The sequence below is a fragment of the Pantherophis guttatus genome, chromosome 5 (assembly GCF_059756535.1).
Source record: "Pantherophis guttatus breed Tessera chromosome 5, ASM5975653v1, whole genome shotgun sequence".
Taxonomy (NCBI): Eukaryota; Metazoa; Chordata; class Lepidosauria; order Squamata; family Colubridae; genus Pantherophis; species Pantherophis guttatus.
Window position 1 is genome coordinate 80,601,177 of NC_142067.1, and position 21,272 is coordinate 80,622,448.

Genomic DNA, 21,272 nt, shown 5'->3' on the forward strand with positions numbered 1-21,272 from the left:
AAAAAAAAACCTTGTTAATCTTTTTGAAGAAATTATTTTATTATTGCCATTGTGTACTGTGTGTAATAGAGATCTCTAAAATCAATTCTTCTCTTCCCCAACCCTGGCAGGAAATTATAGTGTACCTGGCCATGTATGTCCGGTCACAACCTAGTCTCTTTGCAGAAATGCTCAGACTCCGCATTGGGCTCATTATTCAAGTGATGGCAACAGAACTTGCTCGCAGCTTGAATTGTTCAGGTAAGATTACTTTCTCTTGCTTATTACTCTGGAATAAAAGAAGGGATTCTGAGTATTTTTCAGAAGTGAGACGGTGGATGGCAATAGACGATTTGCATATAATAAATATAGTGAAAAGGAATAAAACTTAATGAAGGAAATAGATAAAGAACTTCCAGACAAGGCAGGAGGAGAAGACTGTGGGTAAAGGCAGAGGTGGGATTCAGCCAGTTCGGACCGGTTTGGTTGAACCGATTGTTAAGATTTTGCACAGTTGGGAGAATTGGCTAATCACACCACTGGCTGGCCCCACTCTGCCCCTCCCCTCCCACTCACTCTTTATCTTGCCTCGCCCGGCTTGGCTGATGTCTAGAGTCATGTCCATGGCATAGCTGCTGCTGCTCTCTGGTTTCCTCACTTGCCTCGACCACATGGCCCAGCTGATCTCTGCCTGTTGAGCCTTCCTTTGCTTCTTGCCCAGCTGCCTCTCATGTGGCCCTGTGGCCCAGCCTGATTGTTTGCCGTCCCCGTAGCCCAGCCTGCTTGCCTGCCTTCCTCACGGCCTCCTACGCATTCCCCGCGGCCCAGCCTGCTTGCCTGCCTTCCCTGCAGCCTTCCCTGCAATCCCCATGGCCCAGCCTGCTTGCCTGCCTTTCCCGTGGCCCCCATGGCCCAGCCTGCTTGCCTGCCTTTCCTGCAGCTTCCCATGCAGTCCCCGCAGCCCACCTGCTTACCTGCTTTCCCACGTAGTCCCCACACCCCACCTGCTTGCCTGCCTTACCAGTGAGGAACAGAAGCAGCCAGGCTGCCGCTGCCTTTCATTGTGGCACATGGAGTGAGATGGAGCTCCTCTTGCCGTCTCTTCTCTCCCTCCCCACCCCCCCCGTCACCAGGAATGGCAGGGCTTTCTGGCCCTCACTTAGCCACCTGCCTCCTTTTTCAATGCAATTTCGGAGAGTGGCAGGTAGGGCGGTGGAGAAAGGGTATTCTTACTCCTGGGCCGACTGGCTTCTTCCAGGCAGCTCTTGCTCTGCCTTTCAGTGTCAACCATCAAAGACGAGTTTTTTTTTTTTATTAAAAAGTTTTTTTTAAAAAAATTACACATATTTTCCCCTCCCTCCTCCCCCCTCCTACCCCAACCCTTCCCCCCCCCCCCGAACTTCCCAGAGCCAATACAGGGTATAGCATTTAACAAACATAAAAATAACATAGGCTAACTATCTATAAATTTATCTCCCTCTTGCACTTTAACTCCCCTTGTTCAAATCTAAATATAACTAATTAAACCAATTATTGCTTGAAAGTAATCAATCCACCTTCGTTCTTGTCCATTCTTCAATAATAAGCAAGTCTTCTTTCTTCCAGTATTACACATTAGCCCAATTACAATTAACCATCACATTTCCAACCCTTACATATATTAACACATTAACAAAATATTTTAACCAATCTCAAATAAAATATATTATGAGAACCTTATCTTTCCTTTTTACCCCATACACTTATGTTAATTCTTCCTGGAAACATTCCTTACTTAATAGCTTTACATAAACTTGTTCATCTTATTCTCTACAAATCCACTACATGTAGTCAAATACCCTCTTCACTATTTAATATCTATAAAAAATATTGTAAAAACCTTCCCTCAACCCTTGCACCACTTATATTTTCCTCATAACCCACAAGTTTATATATATTCTTCAACAAAACATTCTTCAATATAACATTAATGTAATTTAAAACAAAGTATAACAGTTTAAGTAATATTCTTCTTCTAACCCATAAATTTATATTAAATGATCTACACTGTCCATCTACTTTTACATCTACAATATTTTTCTTTTAACCCATCAGTTTATATAAATTCTTCAACAAAGCATTCCTTGAAATATACTTCAAGACAAAAGTGAAAGTTTGGTCAGTGGCCCATAACAATTCAAACATAGCATTACTTAATATAACTTTTCAGAACAAATCAATCCCTAAATACAGGTGTAGTCATTCATTTTCACTATTACTATCCTCCCCAACAAGGAGGGTTATAATTTTTCCATCTCCATTTTTTCCTGACTTTTTTGTGAACCTTCTTATTCAGTCTTATTCCTCCGCCTTCTTTTATTTTTATAAGTTCTTGAATTTGGTGAAATTGCTGTACTCTTCGCAAAGTAGTTCCTTTCAGTAAATGCACCTCTTTAACTGCAATTGAGAGTCCATTTTTACGAAAAAGTTGTGACAATTTTCCAGTTAACTGTGTCGTAGCCTCTGGAGAAATCTCTCTCAGTATTTCCTGGTTACACTCCTTCAAACCTCTCAGCCTTTCCTTCTTAATTTGAAAAACGTCCATTCCATTTTCCAAAGCCACATTGAACTGGATTGTTTCTCCCACCTCTTCATTAACAACTCACTATTATTTGGCATCTGAAATACCAATACAATATCTTCTCTTGTATCTTTGTTGCAAGTTTGAGTAAAATCCTTCTTGAAAAACCCTTCCATTCTTTCCACTATCACGGAGGTAAATGATTCTAAAATTTCTTTAAAGAGATCCACAGTCAGAAGTTGTGTATTTACTGATGTATATAGTGGTAAGCCTTCATCACTTTCAAAAAAGCCAGCCATTTTTTTCTTTTTTTCCCCCCACTCCCAATAAAACTTTCACTTTATACTTTTCCAGCAACTAAATCAATTATTCCAGTCCTTAAGTGGTATAAGTCTTTTTTTTAAAAGAAAAATATTTTTTAAATCCTTCTCCTTTAAGATAAAATCCTCTTCTTTTAAACAGGGGCTTTCAACACAGCATAATACTTGGTATCTAACTTTCACTTCTTCATGCCCCGTTAGAGTCAAACGCCATCTTACTTTCTCTTTCTCCATAGAAATTCAGAGGGAAGTGATAAGCTTTCCGGAGTTAAAGTTTAGTACTTGCAATTTTAGTTTCTCCTGTATTTGCTGTGCCAGCTTTCAAGTCCAAAATCTTTTTTTTTTTTAATTGAGTTGCTGGGGTGGTCGCGGCATCTGGTTCTGCTTAAAGCAGAAACATCCCGGGTCCGGAGCAATGACGGGCTTCCCGGGGAGCTCTCACCCTTTAAGCCCCAGATTTAAAAAGAAACCTGGGGCTCTTGGGGAGCTCTACCCACACCCGTCGGCTCTCTTTCTCCCCTTCTCCCAGGGGGAAAGTTTTCAAGCCGCTAGACAGCTGATTTTCGCTGTTCTAGCGGCTCTAACAGAGTCCCGGGGCTGGCGCTCACCAAGGAGTATCTTTCGGCGCCAGCGGAGCCACCGGAAGTCCCCAAAGACGAGATTTTTGTGGGCAGAAGAGTTTTCTCCACCCACCACCGCCCAGATTCCCTTACTTTCCCCAAATTCTCCAAGCATTTCTTTGCCTACCTGATTTCCAGCTCCATCATGTTTCTCACCGTCATGTGTAGGGAAACAAAAGTTTGTGAGACTAAAAAAAAAGTTCAATCAATTCCAACCTCGTGAAAGAAAACTATCTCACGAAGTTGGAATTGATTGAGTGAATTTTTTTTTTAGTCCCACAAACTTTTCTTTCCCTGCACATGATGGTGAGAAATGCAACGGAGCTGGAAATCAGGGAGGCAAAGAAATGCTTGGGAGAAACGAGGGCATCTGGGTGGTGGTGGGTGGGAAAAGCTCCATAGTGTGGCCCTGCAATGGTGAAACGGGCAACGGAGCGGCCGGCGCGAGGTAATGAGGAGGCCACTTTCCCTCTCTTCTCCCTGTTCCTCCTCCTTCCCTCATGCTGGCCGTTCCATTTCCCATTTATGCATTGCAGTTGGTGGCTCTGTCAGTGGCGAACCAAGTAGCCCCATCGCACCACGCTTTCTCCTGCCACCAAGTGCGCTCAGCCATGCGTGGCCTTTCCTTCACCAGCTCCATTTCCCATTGTTTCCCACTTGCCTCTCCCCAGGAGGTTGCTTGCCCACACTGTCCGGGAGGCAGGCCGCTTGCCCACGCCATTTCCTGCCGTTTCCTGCTTGCTTCTCTCCCCGGGAGGCCACTTGCCTGTGCTGTCCAGGAGGCAGGCCGCTCACCCACACCATTTTCCACTTGCTTCTCTCCCTGGGAGGCAGGCTGCTCACCTGCGCTGTTTCCCACTTGCCTCTCTCCCCGGGAAGCAGACTGCTCGCCCGTGCCATTTCCTGCTGTTTCCTGCCATTTCCCACTTGCCTCCAAATGCCGGCTGAATGTGCCTCATCCCCTCCCCACCCAGGCCTCTTGCCAATGGCTTTCTGGTACTTCTTCTCCTTGTAGAACTGAGCTCCTTGGCCTTTGAAATCCAGCGCCAGTTCTCTGGCTGCCGAGCCTTGGCAGCTGATCCAAGAGTGCTAGATTTCAAAAGCCAAAGAGCTCAGTGCTACAAGGAGAAGAAGTGCCAGGAAGCTATCGGCAAGTATCATAGGGTGTTGCTGGAGCTGAAGAGTTCTTACTGGCCCAGGAAGATTCCGAGGATGCCACTTCAACTGCTTCCTTCACGGGGGCTACTGGCCTGGCAAACGCTTACAACATCCTGGCAGATAGGGCAGTCACTTTGGGGGGTTTTGGGCCTGGGGTGGGTGGAAAAGGGGGGGTGGGAGAATGGTGAGCGGGGAAGGGAAGATTAATTTTTTTTTTCAATAGATTAGAAAATAATAGGAGGGACTTTTGGGGAGAAAGCCCTGTACATTTGTGGTGTTGGAATGGATTATATGTCAATTCCTAGTGACCCTATAGAGCAGGGGTCGTCAAACTTTTTAAACGGGGCTAATTCACGGTCCCTCAGACTGTTGGGGGGCCGGACCAGCTGGGTGGATGTGGCTAAGTGGGCATGTGACTGGATGGGCATGGCTACATCATGTGACTAGGTGGGCTTGGCCAATTTAGCAGTCCAAGAAACAATATACACAAATTAAACTTTAATTTGTTTTGCTCCTTTGGGTATTTTATTTGCTTTTGTTTGCATGTTGCTCTTCTGATTGACTTCGTTTTACTAGATCATTTTTAAGTTGTTTAAGAGTCTAGTGGTTTACTTCAGGAAACTCAGTTTTGCAGCAATTCTTCTCAGCCCCAAGGAGCTTACAATCAACAAATAGAACAAACCAGGGAAGGCACTGCTTCTCCTTGTTTTGGGTGGGTGGGAGGCAAGGGACTCAGCCCAAGAGCTGGGCCTCCTTAGAAAGGCAAAGGAGCAGGTAGCATCAGAATCCTCCCTGGCTCTTCCCTGAAGTCACCCTGGCCTAAGCTGGTGATCCCGTGTAAAGCTGCCGGGCAATTCCATATGAAGAAGGGGGTGGCTGATAGCAAAGACGTCCTGAAGTTGATTCTTCTCTGGGACAAGGGGAGCCGGCTGCACCTGCTCAGGCCCGGGAACACGCGGCTGCACCAGTGGCAACACCGCTCCGCCTGTGGGCCCTCCCCTGCCCACCCACACCCTTTGGCCTTACCATTGCGGCGGCAGCGGTGTGGTGAGCATTGAACTGTTGAAATGAGCAGAAGTGGGAAGTGTGGCTGGACAGTGGAAGATAAGGATGACAGCTGGAGGAGGGGCGATGTGAGCAGCGCAACCTTAGGGTAGGTGAGGGTCCTCCTCCCCAGGGCCCCCGTCAGCCGGGAAAAGCCAGTCACGCAGGGAGTGGCTGGGAGAAGAGGGGCAAGGGGCGGGGCTAAACCCCATCACTCCATGGGCCAGATACATTGGGTTGGTGGGCCATATCCAGCCCACAGGCCGTAGTTTGCCCAAACTGGAAATTATGTGCATGTCCGTGTGCCGGAGTGCCGGGAACCCGAAGACCAGCTGGCCGGTGCGCATGCGTGCGCCAGCCAACTAATCTTCGGGTTTCTGGCACTCGCATGCGCGCCGGCCAGTTGGTCTTTGCGCGCGCTGGAGCACTGGAAGCTGGCTGGTATGTGCATGCCTGTTTTTTGGCCATTTTTTCAGGCCATTTTTCAGGCCATTTTCAGGCCTGAGGTTTTTTGGCCATTTTTAGGCTTTTTTCCAGCCGTTTTCTGGGCCATTTTTAGGCCATTTTCTGGCACTTCGGCGCCTGCGAAGAGCAGCTGGTGACAGCGCGCATGCCCACAGAAAGGGCTCTGTGTGCCACCTCTGGCACATGTGCTATAGGTTTGCCATCACGGCTATAGAGTATTGAAATTAAGCTCTTGGAAACTTTTGGAAGTATTCACTTTAGGATATTTAATGGCAGTACCTTAGAAGTACCTTAGAATTGAAAACAACTATTTTTGGCAACAATGATTTAAGAAAATAAAAATATTGGACCCTGTTTCCACACTGTTACTTTGTACTGTATTTTCCAATTATTTAAATTAGCTCATGTGATAACTTTTCCTATAAACTGTTCATGTTAACTATTTTGATAGGTTCTCTGAATTTGCAGGAAGGGTACTCTGAGAAGGGTGGATTTGCAGTATTAAAAAAGAAGACACAGAATTGTGATTTAATGACTACTGGATCTCTATATGCTCTACCAATTATCTGAGGCCTGGGGTCCCCATTTGTACCACTCAGAGGGCCAATGTATGCCTGTACATACCTTGCTAGTTGCTTGGCAATTTATCTACTCCATCTGTATTTATATATTCTTCAAAATATGTTTAAACTTTTTAAAAAATGGAAGCTGGCTTGCCACAAAGCAAAACACCATCCTCTAGAAAAATCATTTATTTCTTTATTTATATTCCACCATTATTTTTATAAGTAATTCAAAGCAGCAAACATTCCGAATATCCCTTCTCCTCCTATTTTCCCCAACACAGTCCTGTGAGGTAGGCTGGGCTGAGAGAGGGAATGACTGGCCCAAAATCAGCCAGTCAGTTGTTAACTCACTGAGCCATTTCTGAACTTTCCTGCAATGTGAAAAATAGAGCTATCTGCAGCCAGTGTTTTGTTTAGAAGTATATCCACCTGTCTTGAAAAAGCAGAAAAATTGTAAGCATAGGACTGTGCATTGCTATGGTGGACAGGGATATCAAGTTGCATAATCCCAGGGGAAAAATGCAGCTGCCTTAAAGAATTGCAGACATGTGCAGCATTCCTTTCTCTGTGCTCTCCAATTTTTATTTTTATTTTGCATTTGAATCCAAAATGCAGTGGTACAGTACAAGAGGGCAAGTAAGAATACATAATCAAAAAATGTTATTTGAAATAGGTGTTTTGTAAACTTATCTGTGGCAAGTCTTCCCAGCCACTGTTTTGCAAAAGCATACACAACAATAAATAGCCATCAGAATCCAAATATAGGTTCCAACTTTAGGTGACATTAATGGCTGCTTATTTTGTTCCTACTACTAGTAAAGAAATGAGTAAGAAATCATAATTATTCCTGAAGTGGAACAAACAATTATATAAAAAGCTTCAAATTTAATTGAATATATCATTACAATTAAGCCAAAGATGCAATTGCAGTAAATTAGACTTTGCTCGCAGAAATTTCCAGATTAACCCATGACATCTCCAGCAAGAGATAGGAAAGCTCTTTTTCCATCTAAGGCCCAGAAGAAATAGTACTGAGTTAAATAGACTATAAGTATAAAGGTAAAAAATGATATATTCAGTGTTATCTTCATTTTAGATGTCAAAAGGGTTTTGTGGCTCCCGGTGTTTTCTTTTCTGTGGGAAATGGGTCCAAATAGCTCTTTGAGTGTTAAGGTTGCAGACCCCTGCTCTGGGGTGTGTGTGTGTGTGTGTAAAAGGCAGCACTGATACTGATCATAACAGCACAAGAACAGGCACTTTCTGGACAAAAACTAGAAGAGCTCAGGAGACCAGGCAAGTGGGACAAGACAAGGTGTCCCTTGACATGAGTGATTTATTTATTTATTTGTTTGTTTGTTTGTTTGTTCAACTTGTGTGCCGCCTTTCTCTGAGGCGGCTTACAATACATTTAAAAACCATATATAAAAATATTAAACATTAAAACATTAAAAACAATTAAAACCCATTCACACCATTCATGGCCGGATCTCTCCAGATTGCAACAGCGAGATCAACGGCCCCAGGCCTGCCGGAAAAGCCAGGTCTTCATCACTTTTCGGAAGGCCAGTAGGGTGGGGATGGTCCAGATCGCAGGAGGTAACTGGTTCCAGAGAGCTGGGGCAGCCACAGAGAAGGCCCTCCCCCATGGGCCCGCCAGCCAGTATTGTTTAGCTGACAGGACCCAGAGGAGACCAACTCTGCGGGATCTTACCGGTCGCTGGGAGCTATGCAGTAGAAGGCAGTCTCGAAGATAACCTGGCCCTGAGCCATGTAGGGCTTTAAAGGTAATAACCAATACCTTGAATTATGACCGGAGACCAATAGGGAGCCAGTGCAGCTCATGGAGAATTGGTGTAATGTGGGTGTACCTAGGTGCACCCACGACAGCTCACACGGCTGCGTTCTAGACCAACTGTAGTCTCCGAACACTTTTCAAGGGTAGCCCCATGTAGAGCGCGTTGCAATAATCTAACCATGAGGTGACAAGGGCATGAGTGACTGTGAGGAGAGCCTTCTGATCCAAGTAGGGTTGCAATTGGTGCACCAGGCGAACCTGTGCAAAGGTCCCCCTAGCCACAGCTGACAGATGTTGCTCTAATCTTAGCTGTGAGTCTAGGAGGACATCCAAATTGCGAGCCCGTTCTGAGGGGGACAATTTCCTCCCCCCCAGAACCAAGGATGGACAATCAACATAGTCTTTAGGAGACAATACCCACAGCCATTCGGTCTTGTCTGGGTTAAGTCTCAGCCTGTTGACTCCCATCCAGACCCTCACGGCTTCCAGGCACCGGCACTTCACATCCACCACCTCACTGAATTGACGCGGGGTAGAGATATACAGCTGGGTATCATCAGCGTATTGCTGATACCTCACCCCATATCGTCGGATGATCTCACCCAGCGGCTTCATGTAGATGTTAAATAGGAGGGTAGAGAGGACCGAGCCCTGAGGCACCCCGCAAACCAGGGGCCTAGGGGTCGACCTCTCTCCTCCTACCAACACCGACTGTGACTGACCAGAGAGATAGGAGGAGAACCAACATAACACGGTGCCTCCCACTCCCAACTCCCTTAGTCGTCCCAGAAGGATACCATGGTCAATGGTATCAAAAGCCACTGAGAGGTCAAGTAGCACCAAGATGGAGGAATGACCCCCATCTCAGGCTCGCCAGAGATCATCCATCAGCGTGACCAAGGCAGTTTCCGTGATGTAGCCAGGTCTGAAGCCAGACTGAAAAGAGTCTAGATAATCCGTTTCCTCCAATGACCGCAGGAGCTGAAGTGCCACCACTTTCTCTACAACCTTTCCCATAAAGGGTAGGTTGGAGACTGGATGAAAGTTCTTTAATTCTGCTGGATCCAGGGAAGGCTTCTTGAGGAGGGGCCTTACAACCGCTTCCTTTAATGGTTGTGGGAAGGCCCCTTCCCTTAAGGGCTCGTTAACTAAAACCTGGAGCCAGCCTCGTGTCACCTCCCTGCTGGCCAAAACCAGCCAGGAGGGGCACGGGTCCAACAAACAAGTGGAGGAACTCATCGCTCCTACAGCCTTGTCCACTTCCTCAGGAGTCACAGGCTCAAATTCATCCCACACAATAGGACTAAGACCTGCCCCCGTCATCTCGGTCGTAATTGCCCAATCAGAGTCCAGGTCCATCTGAATCTGAGCGACTTTATCCGACAGAAACTGCACAAACTCCTCAGCTCTACCCTGCAAGGGCTCCTCCACTCCCCCTGCATTAAGGAGGGAGCGAGTCACCCTAAATAGGGCAGCTGGGCGCGAATCAGCAGATGCAATAAGTGCAGAATAATGTGAACGTTTTGCCGCCCGTATCACCACTAAATAAGTCCTAATAAAGGCTCTTAAGAGTGTTCGGTCAGATTCAGAGTTACTGGTCCTCCAGCGTCACTCTAGATGTCTCTTCTGGCGCTTCATCTCCCGGAGCTCCTCAGTAAACCAGGGAGCTTTCCTGGATCCACCGATATGGAGAGGTCGCAAAGACGCAATCCAGTCCAGTGCCTCAGATGCCGCCATATTCCAGGCAGCCGCCAGGGACTCAGCCGGACTGTGGACAAGGGAATCAGGTATCTCCCCAAGCTCCTTCTGGAACCCTTCAGGGTCCATTAGGCGCCTGGGGCGGAACCACTTAATCGGCTCTGCCTCCCTGCGATGGAGGAGTAGCGTCCTGAAGTCTAACCTCAGCAGGAAATGATCTGACCACGACAAGGGAGAAGCATCTATACCCCTTAATTCCAGATCATATCTCCACTGCCCCAAGAGAAACACCAGGTCAAGTGTGTGTCCCCCCCTATGGGTCGGACCCTGAACTATTTGGGTCAGGTTCATGGTTGTCATGGAAGCCATGAACTCCTGAGCCGCATCTGAGGATTTGCCAAGTGACAGCAAATTAAAGTCCCCCAGTACCATAAGCCTGGGGAACTCCACCGCCAGCCCAGCTACCGCCTCTAGCAGCACAGGCAGGGCTGTTGTAACACAGCTGGGAGGCAGGTACGTCAGCAACAAGCCCAACTGAACCCCTGAGTCCAACCTCAAGAGGAGAGACTCACACCCAACAATCTCAGGAGCAGGGATCCTGCGAGGGCAAAGACCCTTCCGGAAAATAGCTGCCACTCCTCCAGCCCTTCCCTGGAGTCACAGCTGATGCAATATCTGGAACCCGTCTAGGCACATCTCTGAGAGGGGCACACACCCCTCCTGGCCCAGCCAGGTCTCAGTTATGCATGCCAAGTCAGCCCCCTCCTCCAGGATTAAGTCCCAAACGAGGGGGACCTTGTTGACAACAGACCTGGCATTAAACAGCAGCAGCCTGAGGCCAGGGCCCTGACATCCCGAGTCACCAGGTATACGAGGCGAGCCCAGTGAACCAGAACCAGAGGGGCTGGAACAAGTAATCGCTTTGAGACAGCAAGTCCTAGTTCCCAGAGAGCGGCCTACCCCTCGGTCCCGCCATATCTACCTCTCCCAGTCATAATCGCAATGCTCCGGCTCTCTAATACCCCAGAGATCCCCTCCCCCACCTCCACGGCCCTCCTCCTCTCCGGCAGGCAAGGCACCCCACTCATACTGAGCCGGGGGGTCGTATCTGAGCCCCCATCTGTTTCTGTTTGTACACTCAGCAGAGGGGGCTCCATTTCTTGCCCCCGGCTCCCTCATTCTCCCCAAATTCAGCCACTCCAAACCCACTCCTTCCATCCAATCCATCCCGACACACTCACACATATGCACCCTCCCCAAGGTAAAATTAATAAAATTAATATCTCGAGCAGAAAGGTGTCAAGTTCAAACAAAAAATTAAAACAACTCTAAAACTGCTCTGGAGACTCCACAGATGGCTTGTGAGGAGCCATGTATTGAGGTATCCCAGGTATTTGTCTTTCAAATGCTCCTCCTGGTTGAAGTCCTGCTTTCCTCTCCACCAGAACAGTCTAAGGAGCCACGACTTGGCTCTATTTAAGAACATTGCACAGAGAATAAATCCTGGTTCTCTCCGAAGAGGGTCTCTAGCTCCAGATGTCTGTTTTACCAGTGACATGGAAAGTGAAAATTAAAGTCAGTTTGGCTGAAAGTTTTCCCAGGAAGGGCTCAACTACTGCAAAGAATGCTAATTAACTTAGTGGGTTTCTCTGTGTCTGCTTTCAGCTTTCAGCTTGATTAGTAATGTTTCAAATCCTGAAGTTGCTGACTCATTCTTTAAGTAAACCATAACTGAGCTTGTCCATAGATTAAGGGTCATCCAGGTTTACGGTTGTTCCGGCTGTTGGTGATATTGAGTTGGCCACGCCTACCCAGTCACATGACCACCCAGCCACGCCTACCCAGCAGGGTCATTAGGGCAGACAACCAGTTGTTAAATTATGTGAATCCCACCACTGGGTAAAGGTCAGTAGTAAGCATGTTAAGGGAGTAATACATTCATAGGTAATAGGTACTTTTTTTATTTTTGTCAGCTAACACTGTTAATTCACAAGATATTTTGGGGATCCCTTGATACTGCCTGTTCTTGCCTTGTGAGCATGTGATCCAATGGTGAATACACTCAGAATCAATTTCCCTGGTTAATTTTCTCTGTTCCTTCTTCAAAGAATATAATTTCAAGCAAGTTATAAAATCTGACATTTAAATTGCTTGGTTTATATTTGCCTTTACAGTGGTTGTTTTTCTGAGCAAATAAATAGAGACATAGAGAAGGGAGATAAAACTTTTGCCTGCTAAATCCCTTTGAAGCTCGGTCTCCTTGGAAATGAAGAGGGGGGAAACATTCCTGTGAACTGACAAGAAAAGGAGTCAGGAGAGTGACTTGGAAGATAGCCAATGAGAAGCAGAGAATTGGGGATCGGAAAGGGAGGGATTGGGGGGCAAAGGTCAGTCCTGACCGCATGAGCCATGATCCAGTTGCTGTACTCGAATAAAGAGAAAATTTCCTTAAAGATTGGCAGTTTGGAAATTCATTTATTTTGAGATAGCATCGAAGTCTGAGAGACGGTCAGGACTCACAACTTTCCAAGCCAAACTGGCAAACCTCCAGCCCTCCAGCTCCCTGCCAAATGTTTGGACGGAGTGGCGGCAAGGTTCCGAAGCCATGGCAGAAAGCCAGCTCTCTACTGAAAGTCTACTTCAAGTGGCTGTGAACCAGCCCCCCCTCCCTGCTCCAGCCAGCTTGGATGCAACAGGGCCACCCCCTCCCCCCGCAAAGCTGCAACCCCCCCTTTCCCCCCCACTGCCACAGAATTACCAAGGACAGACGATCGTGCTCCAGCCCAAGAGAAGAAAAAATGATGAACCTTGGTGGACTTTGCCAAAATCTGCAGAAGCTGAATTCCCCTTTCCAGACACTAAAGGTGAGAGAAGCCCCTGAGTGAATTGGGAAGGGCGGACTGGTTATGGGATTGGCAGCAGGCCAGACAGCAGAAAACTTCAAAGCTGCCACTCAAAAGCCCCATGGAAGAATTAAAGCAAGATTTTGAACGTGCCGTCAGACTGGAAGAGGGTCCATCCTGCAGGCCCAAAGATAGAAGGAGACGAGCTGACCCTGTTGAACTAAGTCACCGTAGACGGGGGCCCAGCCCCCCACACACACACACCAGAAGGAAAGAAAGTCCCAGTGTGCATCCATGGGTTCCTCCTCTGCCACGCAAGGCATCACCCCCCCCACCCCCGAATGAAAGATGAGGAAGAAACCCAACGACACCCTAGACAGGCACACAGAGCCCCACTATGGGAGGAGGGGCCACCGAGGGCAGAGCCACCCCGGTTCAGAGGGAAGTTCGATGGTGATCCAGACCAGGTAGCTCAGTTCCTCGGCGCAGCTGAGGTCTATATCAAGTGCTATGGACTTCATAATTGAACTGCCGAGGAGCAGCGGAAGCACAGTGATCTGGACTGTAATAGACTTATTCTCCAAACAGGCACATTTCATACCCTGCAGCGGACTACCCTCAGCCCAATTGGCTAAACTGTTCGTAAAACACATCTATCGCCTGCACAGAGTACCCAGAAGAATCATCTCCGATCGAGTTTACAGCGAAGTTCTGGAGAGAATTCCTTCGATCCATAGGATCATCCCAAGGTCTCAGCTCAGCGTTTCACCCGAACACCAATGGGGGGGCGGAGAGATTGAATGCCATGATAGAGCAGTACCTGAGGTGCTACGTTGACTACCAACAATCGAACTGACCTCTTATCGTTTGCGGAGGTCGCATATAACAATGCTGTCCACAGTAGTACAGGACTAACCCCGTTTAAAATAGTGAGTGGCATCGATTTCGTCCCCATGCCAGAGTACCCAAGAGAGCCTCCTTTCTTAGTTACCTTGACCAAATGGATGGCAATGCTGAGAGAAACCTGGGAGAACATCAAGAGGGCATTAGACAAGGCGGCACGGTCTTATAAGAAACAAGCAGATAAGCACCGAGCCCCCCCAGAGGCCGTTCCAAGTAGGGGAGAAGGTCTACCTCTCCACCAAGTATTTAAGACTCAGACTCCCGACCAGAAAACGGTGGCCAAAATTCATAGGACCATTTCCAATAGTGAAAATAATCAACCCGGTCACAGTACAATTGCAGTTGCCCCAGTTATTAGGGAAGATACACCCCATTTTTCACAGTAGCCTCCTGAAGCCTGTGGTAGGGTCAACTTTAAGGCCGGTGCCACGTGATCCCCCAGGGCCCTTGATTGTTGGAGGCCAGACTCACTATGAAGTACAGCGAATTCTTGATTCGAGGTGGCACAGAGGGCGCCTCCAATACTTAATTAAGTGGAAGGGTTACCCCTTGTCAGAAGCTTCCTGGGTGAAGAGCACAAACATCCAAGCTGACCGCCTCATAGCTAAATTCCATGCAGATTACCCGGACAAGCCGGGAGGGGGTGGGACACACCCTCGGATGGGGTAAGGTACTAAACTTGTTGTTTTTCTCGCGCAGGCCTCACTGGGAGAGTGAAGGGAGAGGGGTCGGATGTCAGCGTCTCAGCGCTGACATAGAGAAGGGAGATAAAGCCTGAACTTTTGCCTGCTAAATCCCTTTGAAGCTCGGTCTCCTTGGAAATGAAGAGGGGGGAAACATTCCTGTGAACTGACAAGAAAAGGAGTCAGGAGAGTGACTTGGAAGATAGCCAATGAGAAGCAGAGAATTGGGGATCGGAAAGGGAGGGATTGGGGGGCAAAGGTCAGTCCTGACCGCATGAGCCATGATCCAGTTGCTGTACTCGAATAAAGAGAAAATTTCCTTAAAGATTGGCAGTTTGGAAATTCATTTATTTTGAGATAGCATCGAAGTCTGACAGACCTATTATAACCTGGAGCACAGATATATAATGGCTAGAGTTATAATAAAGGCAGTGGTCTTAATGTGATTATTACATAGCTAAAAACAATATGGTTATATAATAACTGCTACAGAACTTAAGGTCTTCCATCCAGAGAATATGGCTTTTTTTTCAATATCCAGATGAGTTTGCAGCTAAATGCATTAATGGATTGTGTTGAAATTCCAAGGAGATAAAACCTCATATACCCTAGAGCAGCGGTCACCAACTAGTGGTCCGTGGACCACTAGTGGTCCGTAAGAAAATTTTGGTGGTCCGCAGAAAAATTATTTGCATTTTTTTATATTGCACTAAATCAGAGGTCCTCAAACTATGGCCCCTGAGCCAGATACATGCAATGAACATGTTGCTGCAGAGAGTCTCCCACTTCAGGGTCTTTTTGTTCAGGTTGGAGGGGGGCAGAAATTCCAACTTGCAGTCTACTTCAGTGTCCTGGTGCGGAGCTTTAGGCGAAGGTTGGAGGGAAGTGCCGCTGGTGGCAAGGAGCTGGAGGGTCTTGTTCCAGTGGGACTGCATCATGACCTGGAACTGGCTGACCATCTCAGCCCGCTGTCCCTCCAGGTGCCGGTACCTGGCCTTGCACTCCCACAGGTCTTCCCTCTGCTTTGAAAGCCTATGCTTGTAGTCCTCAGTGAGGTGCTTCTGCTGAGCCTCCTTCTTGGTCAGATCCAATTTGAACGGAGACAGCTGTTTTGCCAACTCTTTTTCATGGTGGCTGCTTAGCTCTAACACCTGCTTCCTGTTGGGGCCCTAAGGAGCCCAGGTGGGCAGGCGGGGAGGGGCTGGGAGGGGAGGGGCGAGTAGAGGCCGGCGAGGTGCCCTTCAACATGAGTGACATCGAGTTGACTACACCCACCCAGTCACATGACTAGCCACGCCCACCCAGCTGGTCATTAAGCAGATCATATTAGTGGTCCGTGGGATTTAAAATTATGAATTTAGTGGTCCCTGAGGTCCGAAAGGTTGGGGACCCCTGCCCTAGAGAGGATTTACCATGCACAGGGCTACAAGCTCAATTATTTTTTCCCCCTCTGCAGAATCTTTGCAACCAGATATTCTCTTCCACAAGCTACAGCTTCTCTTAATTCCCAAATAGCAAAGCATAACTAGAAATAATTTGTAATCCATACACAAGAGAGAACCAATTTGAGGAAAAGCTATTCTATGTGTCATGTCTATGTTTCATAGTTTTACAATGAAAAAAGAAAAAGAAAAATCCATTGGTTGGCTACTATTCCCTGTATTTCACAGCTTCTCGTGGTTGACAAAGACTAAAACAGATTGTGTAATAAAACAATCAAGTTAAAATAGTTTTCATTAGGACATATGTGGATGATACCATATGCTCCAAATTCCATTTTCAGAAGCAATCCAAGAAAAGCTTCAGTACAGGAAATGTTTTTGTTATATAGCTAAATAAAAGGATGAGCTCTAGGTTTTAAAAGTGAAATACTCTTTTGGGATATGGGTTTGAGTCAAGGGAGGGGTAAGATTAGTACTTTGCCTCATGGCTATAACATGATATTTTTTGATGATGAAATTATAGACAGGATAACAGTGAAAAATTGTTAAAATTATCTTCCTGAAAACAATTGCACTAGCTTTTTATTTTTACATGATAAGGGTCTGACAGCAATGTTCATCATACCTTTACTAAGCTGAGCAATAACAACTTTATCCCTGCAAAATGAATGATCAGTTTACTTCCCCTTGAAATTTAGGATTTTTTTCCCCCCTTACAGGTGAAGAAGCATCTGAAAGTTTAATGAATCTGAGTCCCTTTGATATGAAAAATCTCCTTCATCATATTCTCAGTGGAAAAGAATTTGGAGTCGAAAGGAGCAGTAATATATGCACACGCACACATGCACACACACATAGCATTCTTGTTTTCTCATTTTAAAAAATCCTCTTGTGTATTTAACAGTTTTTTTGTACCTTTCTTCTCCATCCTTAGTGCGTCCTCTTGATTCTTATACATCCAGCCCTGCTATATCTATCCATGAAGTGGGTCACACTGGAGCAACAAAGACAGAAAGAAGTGGCATTACAAGACTGAAGAGTGAGATGAAACAGGTGAACACGTTTCCTCTTTTCTTAGCTTTAAGCAATAGCAATAGCACTTAGACTTATATACCGCTTCATAGTGCTTTACAGTCCTCTCTAAGCGGTTTACAGAGTCAGCATATTGCCCCCAACAATCTGGATACTCATTTTAGCCATCTTGGAAGGATAGAAGGCTGAGTCAACCTTGAGCCAGTCAGGATTGAAACTCCAGGGCTTTGGGCAGCATTAACCTGCAATACTGCTGTTGTGACCCTGGCCCTGGAGGCTGATTTATCTTCGCATGCTGAGTCGGAGGATGATATGGAGGAGAAGGAAGCTGTCACGAGCTATGTGCCGGAGGGGCTGTCTTCACTGGTGAGTCAGCAAGAACTGACAGTTGCTGATGTGCCTCTGGACCCCAGCCAAATTGAGGAGGAAACAGAGCCCCTATTGGATGCAAGAGAGAGATGTAGGAGACATCGTAGAGAGCAGCTATTGCCACGTCCCAAGAGATGTAATCAGGAGACGTAGGGCTACACCCTACAAAGTATAAAAGGGGTGTGACTGGGCTGGAAAGGCGTGGTGAACAATTTGTTGGCGTTTTGGATGCAGTGGATTTACAACTGTTAGTTTGGAGTTTTATTTGACAAGAGTCTGCATTCCTGCATTAGTCTGCTGGCCGTCTGCCAAGACCTTTGGAACATTGCCTGGTAACTATTGGACTGATATATGCTTTGGAAGAGAACTATTTATTAAAGGGCCAGCTTCAGTCTCTCTAGCCTGCGTTTGTTACTGCCGGGCTATTTGAGCCTCTGCAAGGCCACTCGTGGGAGGGGACAAAACAACTGCATTCTAAACCACTGCACCACCACAGCTCTCTTTAAACACCTTAAGACAGAAAACTATTACTTTATTGTGGCCACAACCCATCAGTAACTTTGATCTAAGCACTGCTTAATTTTTGTATATATCTTACCTGGGCTCCCAGGATTGTATATTAGTTTTGGCATCCACTATCACTACACCAACGTTGTCATAGGTCTTTATTTTATATATATATATTAATTTATTATTATATCCCATTTTTACTATTTTTATAAATGACTCAAGGATGTGAACATACCCCATGCTCTTTCTTCTTCCTGTTTCCCCCACCACAATAACAGTGTGTAGTGACTTTGTCTGGGAGTTACTGGCCAAGAGTCACCCAGCCAGTTTTCAACAGTTTCCTGATTTCTAGACTGGTACCTTAACCACTAGACCAAATTTATTTACCCAAGGACTTGTGAAATGAGTGTGAAAAATTGAAATAGTGACAATGATGTTATAAGAATGCTACCGTTGATCACAGTCTCTTCAAACTGATGGGCTTTCTGAAGCAATGCTTAATATTTCATGACCAACTGAAAAAGGGAAATTTACCATTTACCATTATTTTACAAATACTTTGTAAAAGAAGAGTGCTAGTGATATATCTCTGAAATGATAGTAGTAACTTGCAGGTGGCACTCATTGTACTGCCCACATTCATAATTCTGGACTATTTAATATTGATACCATTATTAATATAACTATTGACAATGTTTTCCCCCTTTTTCTAGAGACATAAGAGACTAAGTAGTAATGAACAGGTGAAATGAACCATCATCTATCTATGTACATGTTAAATGTGCATGCTTTTCTGTGGTATCTCTCAGCTGCATTTGCAAATGCACACAATAAAATATCAAAACAAAAATTATTAATAAAATTACTAATAAATGTTTATGAGACACGTGTAATATGAAGCTTTTATAGGCTTGCTCTGCTTATGTGGGCTCCACGCTGTTTTCAGAGTCACTAATTCAAGGCTGTTTTCTTGAATCTATAATATTTTTGTAATTTGCTACTGTAGCATGGCAGCACCATCATGCTATAGTAGCAATTTTCTCAGTGCCATTTCACTACATTTACACATTTAAACATGTAAAGAGTAAAGATGACTAGAAAGTCATGTGTATGATCTAGGGCCAATTAACAAGCCAGGATTATCAAGAATTCCTGTTGTCTTTTGACTCTCTGAAAAGTAGAGATTCAGCCACCTGGAGCTCTTGGAGGCTGTGTTTGCTACATATTTTTACTACTACTTTCCTGATTAATCGTGATTTTTAGAACTGATTAGGAAGCAGTGCTACCTAGAATTATTTTTCCTATAACACTATTAGTAGATATAAGTATTATAAGTAATGCTCTTTTTTTAAAAAAAATATCAAAATATATGTGCCCAAGTTATATTCCACATCTCTGCAATGTGTGTATATTAACTGTGAATAATTTTCCATTACAAGTCTTCCATTACAGGTATTATTGCATTACAGTATAAACTGATTAGAGGAATGGAGTAGTTGTAAAAGAATGAATTTTTGTAAGTCAGGACATTTAACAGAAGTACTACAGATCCAAATTTGGAATTTTGAAATTTTACTTAGCTTTATCTTCATTTTAAAAGAATGTTTACATATGTACTTCCCAGAGTTGTTGGGAGTCGAATGACATATAAATTTTAATAATAATAATAAACTGACTTAGGGAAGGATGGTGAAAACTTATACTGTATAGTGAATATATATTTTGCTATAAATTTCTGCAAACTTTAGTCTTTAAAGAATAAATACTGTAGAGTGCTTCTTTCATCCTTTACCATGGGATGCTCCAAAACCCCAAAACTGGATTTTTGAGGATGGAACTCATACTATCTCTTGTGCGCTGCTTGGAGAGTCCAAGCAATGGGTTCAAGTTTAGCTTGGTTGGCCAGAGACTGAGTTGAATTTGCCTAGCCACGCCTCTTTCTCCCATGAGTCTTCAATGTTTCAACTCAGTCGGCCTAAAGAGACTTGCTTTAAATTTCTCTGTCTTAGATAAATTCTTTAAAATATTCTGCCAGCCACAGAATAAGCCCTCTTTCTCCCTTTTTTCTTAAAACTTAACACTAACAGTCTGAGGTGTTTCCCAGCGGTGCGCAGCGACTGCTAGGAGCTCCGTGGAGCTAATTAGCTCTGGAGCTAATCTCTTGCCTCAGGGGCCGATCCTAATTGCCGCCATTAACAGCACAGCGGAGGCGATCCTTTTAAAGGCAAATTCGGCTCCTAACAGCTCAGAAACGCAGCGTAAAGCCTCAAATGCTTCAGAAACTGTGGTGGGATCGTTAATTAGCAGTCTTTTTTTATCGGAAACATAGCAAGGAGCCACGTGAGTTTGGTGATCGGGCCTAGCATTTCTGGCTGATTTACTGCTATTGCCTTTTGTGGTTTGGGGATTGTTGTGCCTGTCCCGCGCCATTTGATTACTGCTGCCTTTCTCTCATAGCATTATTAGAGCTGGTCATTGATCAGTCTCTTGCCTAATACCTAACAGCAGTGGAAAATTGCGCTTAAACACTGTTGTGTCAGTTTGGTGCCATATTTACCAATACTGGAATGAGGAATAATATCATTATTATAATCATTGTCCTAGTAAGCTCTTCTGATTGAATTGCCTTTTTTTCTTGTCATTCCAAGATGGCGGATCGTAGCTCCTCTCACTCCAAAAGTACTGCATCCCATTCTTCTGCTTCTAAGAAAGCTAAGTCTTCAGATCACAGTAAGGCAATTGGGGCTCAGCCTGGGCCTTCCACCAGATCCAAGGCCTCTTCTTCCACAGCTGTTGATAAGGATGCAGAAAGAAGGCAAAAAGCCTTAGAGAAACAATTTGCAAAGGCAAAAAAGCAGGCAGAAGCCTTCTCAGACCTAGGCCTTGTCATTGTTCACCCAGAGCCTAATATCCCTCCAATTCAGGATATACCTCCTTCTGCTTCAAACGAAGATAGATTGAATTGGTCTCCAGATATTACCACAGATTCTCCAACTGAATTTATTGAGAGTGCTGTGGAGGTTATTCCCATATCAGAACAGGGCTCATCTGATCAGGGAATCATTCCAGTACCTAGGAGGTCAGCTCCTTCAGCTACTTTCACCCCTACAGCGGCGGGGTCCACCCTGAGGTAAACCAGACCCCTGCTCTTTCCCAGGAACTCTGCCAGATGTTAGCTCAGACCATTGCCCAGGGCATTGACTCTGCCCTGCTTAGAAGAGGCATTCCTGCTCCCGACTCAGCTAGTACCACTCCCAATGTACACCAGGCCCACCAGAATAGGGT

The 21,272-nt window shown here is 45.6% G+C and overlaps 1 protein-coding gene across 28 annotated transcripts in view; it reads left to right on the plus strand.

The window, feature by feature from the left end:
- Positions 1–21,272, plus strand: part of PHKA2 (phosphorylase kinase regulatory subunit alpha 2) — a 238,320-nt gene that overhangs the window by 162,937 nt on the left and 54,111 nt on the right. For 12 of the 28 annotated variants that reach the window (XM_034434190.3, XM_034434308.3, XM_034434267.3 and 9 more), the window contains 4 exons: positions 111–240; positions 16,796–16,897; positions 17,011–17,129; positions 18,701–18,730. In XM_034434190.3, coding sequence (XP_034290081.1) covers positions 111–240; positions 16,796–16,897; positions 17,011–17,129; positions 18,701–18,730 — 381 coding nt within the window. The remainder of the gene's footprint in view (positions 1–110; positions 241–16,795; positions 16,898–17,010; positions 17,130–18,700; positions 18,731–21,272) is intronic. The other 16 variants (XM_034434258.3, XM_034434276.3, XM_087871392.1 and 13 more) reach the window with 3 other exon arrangements.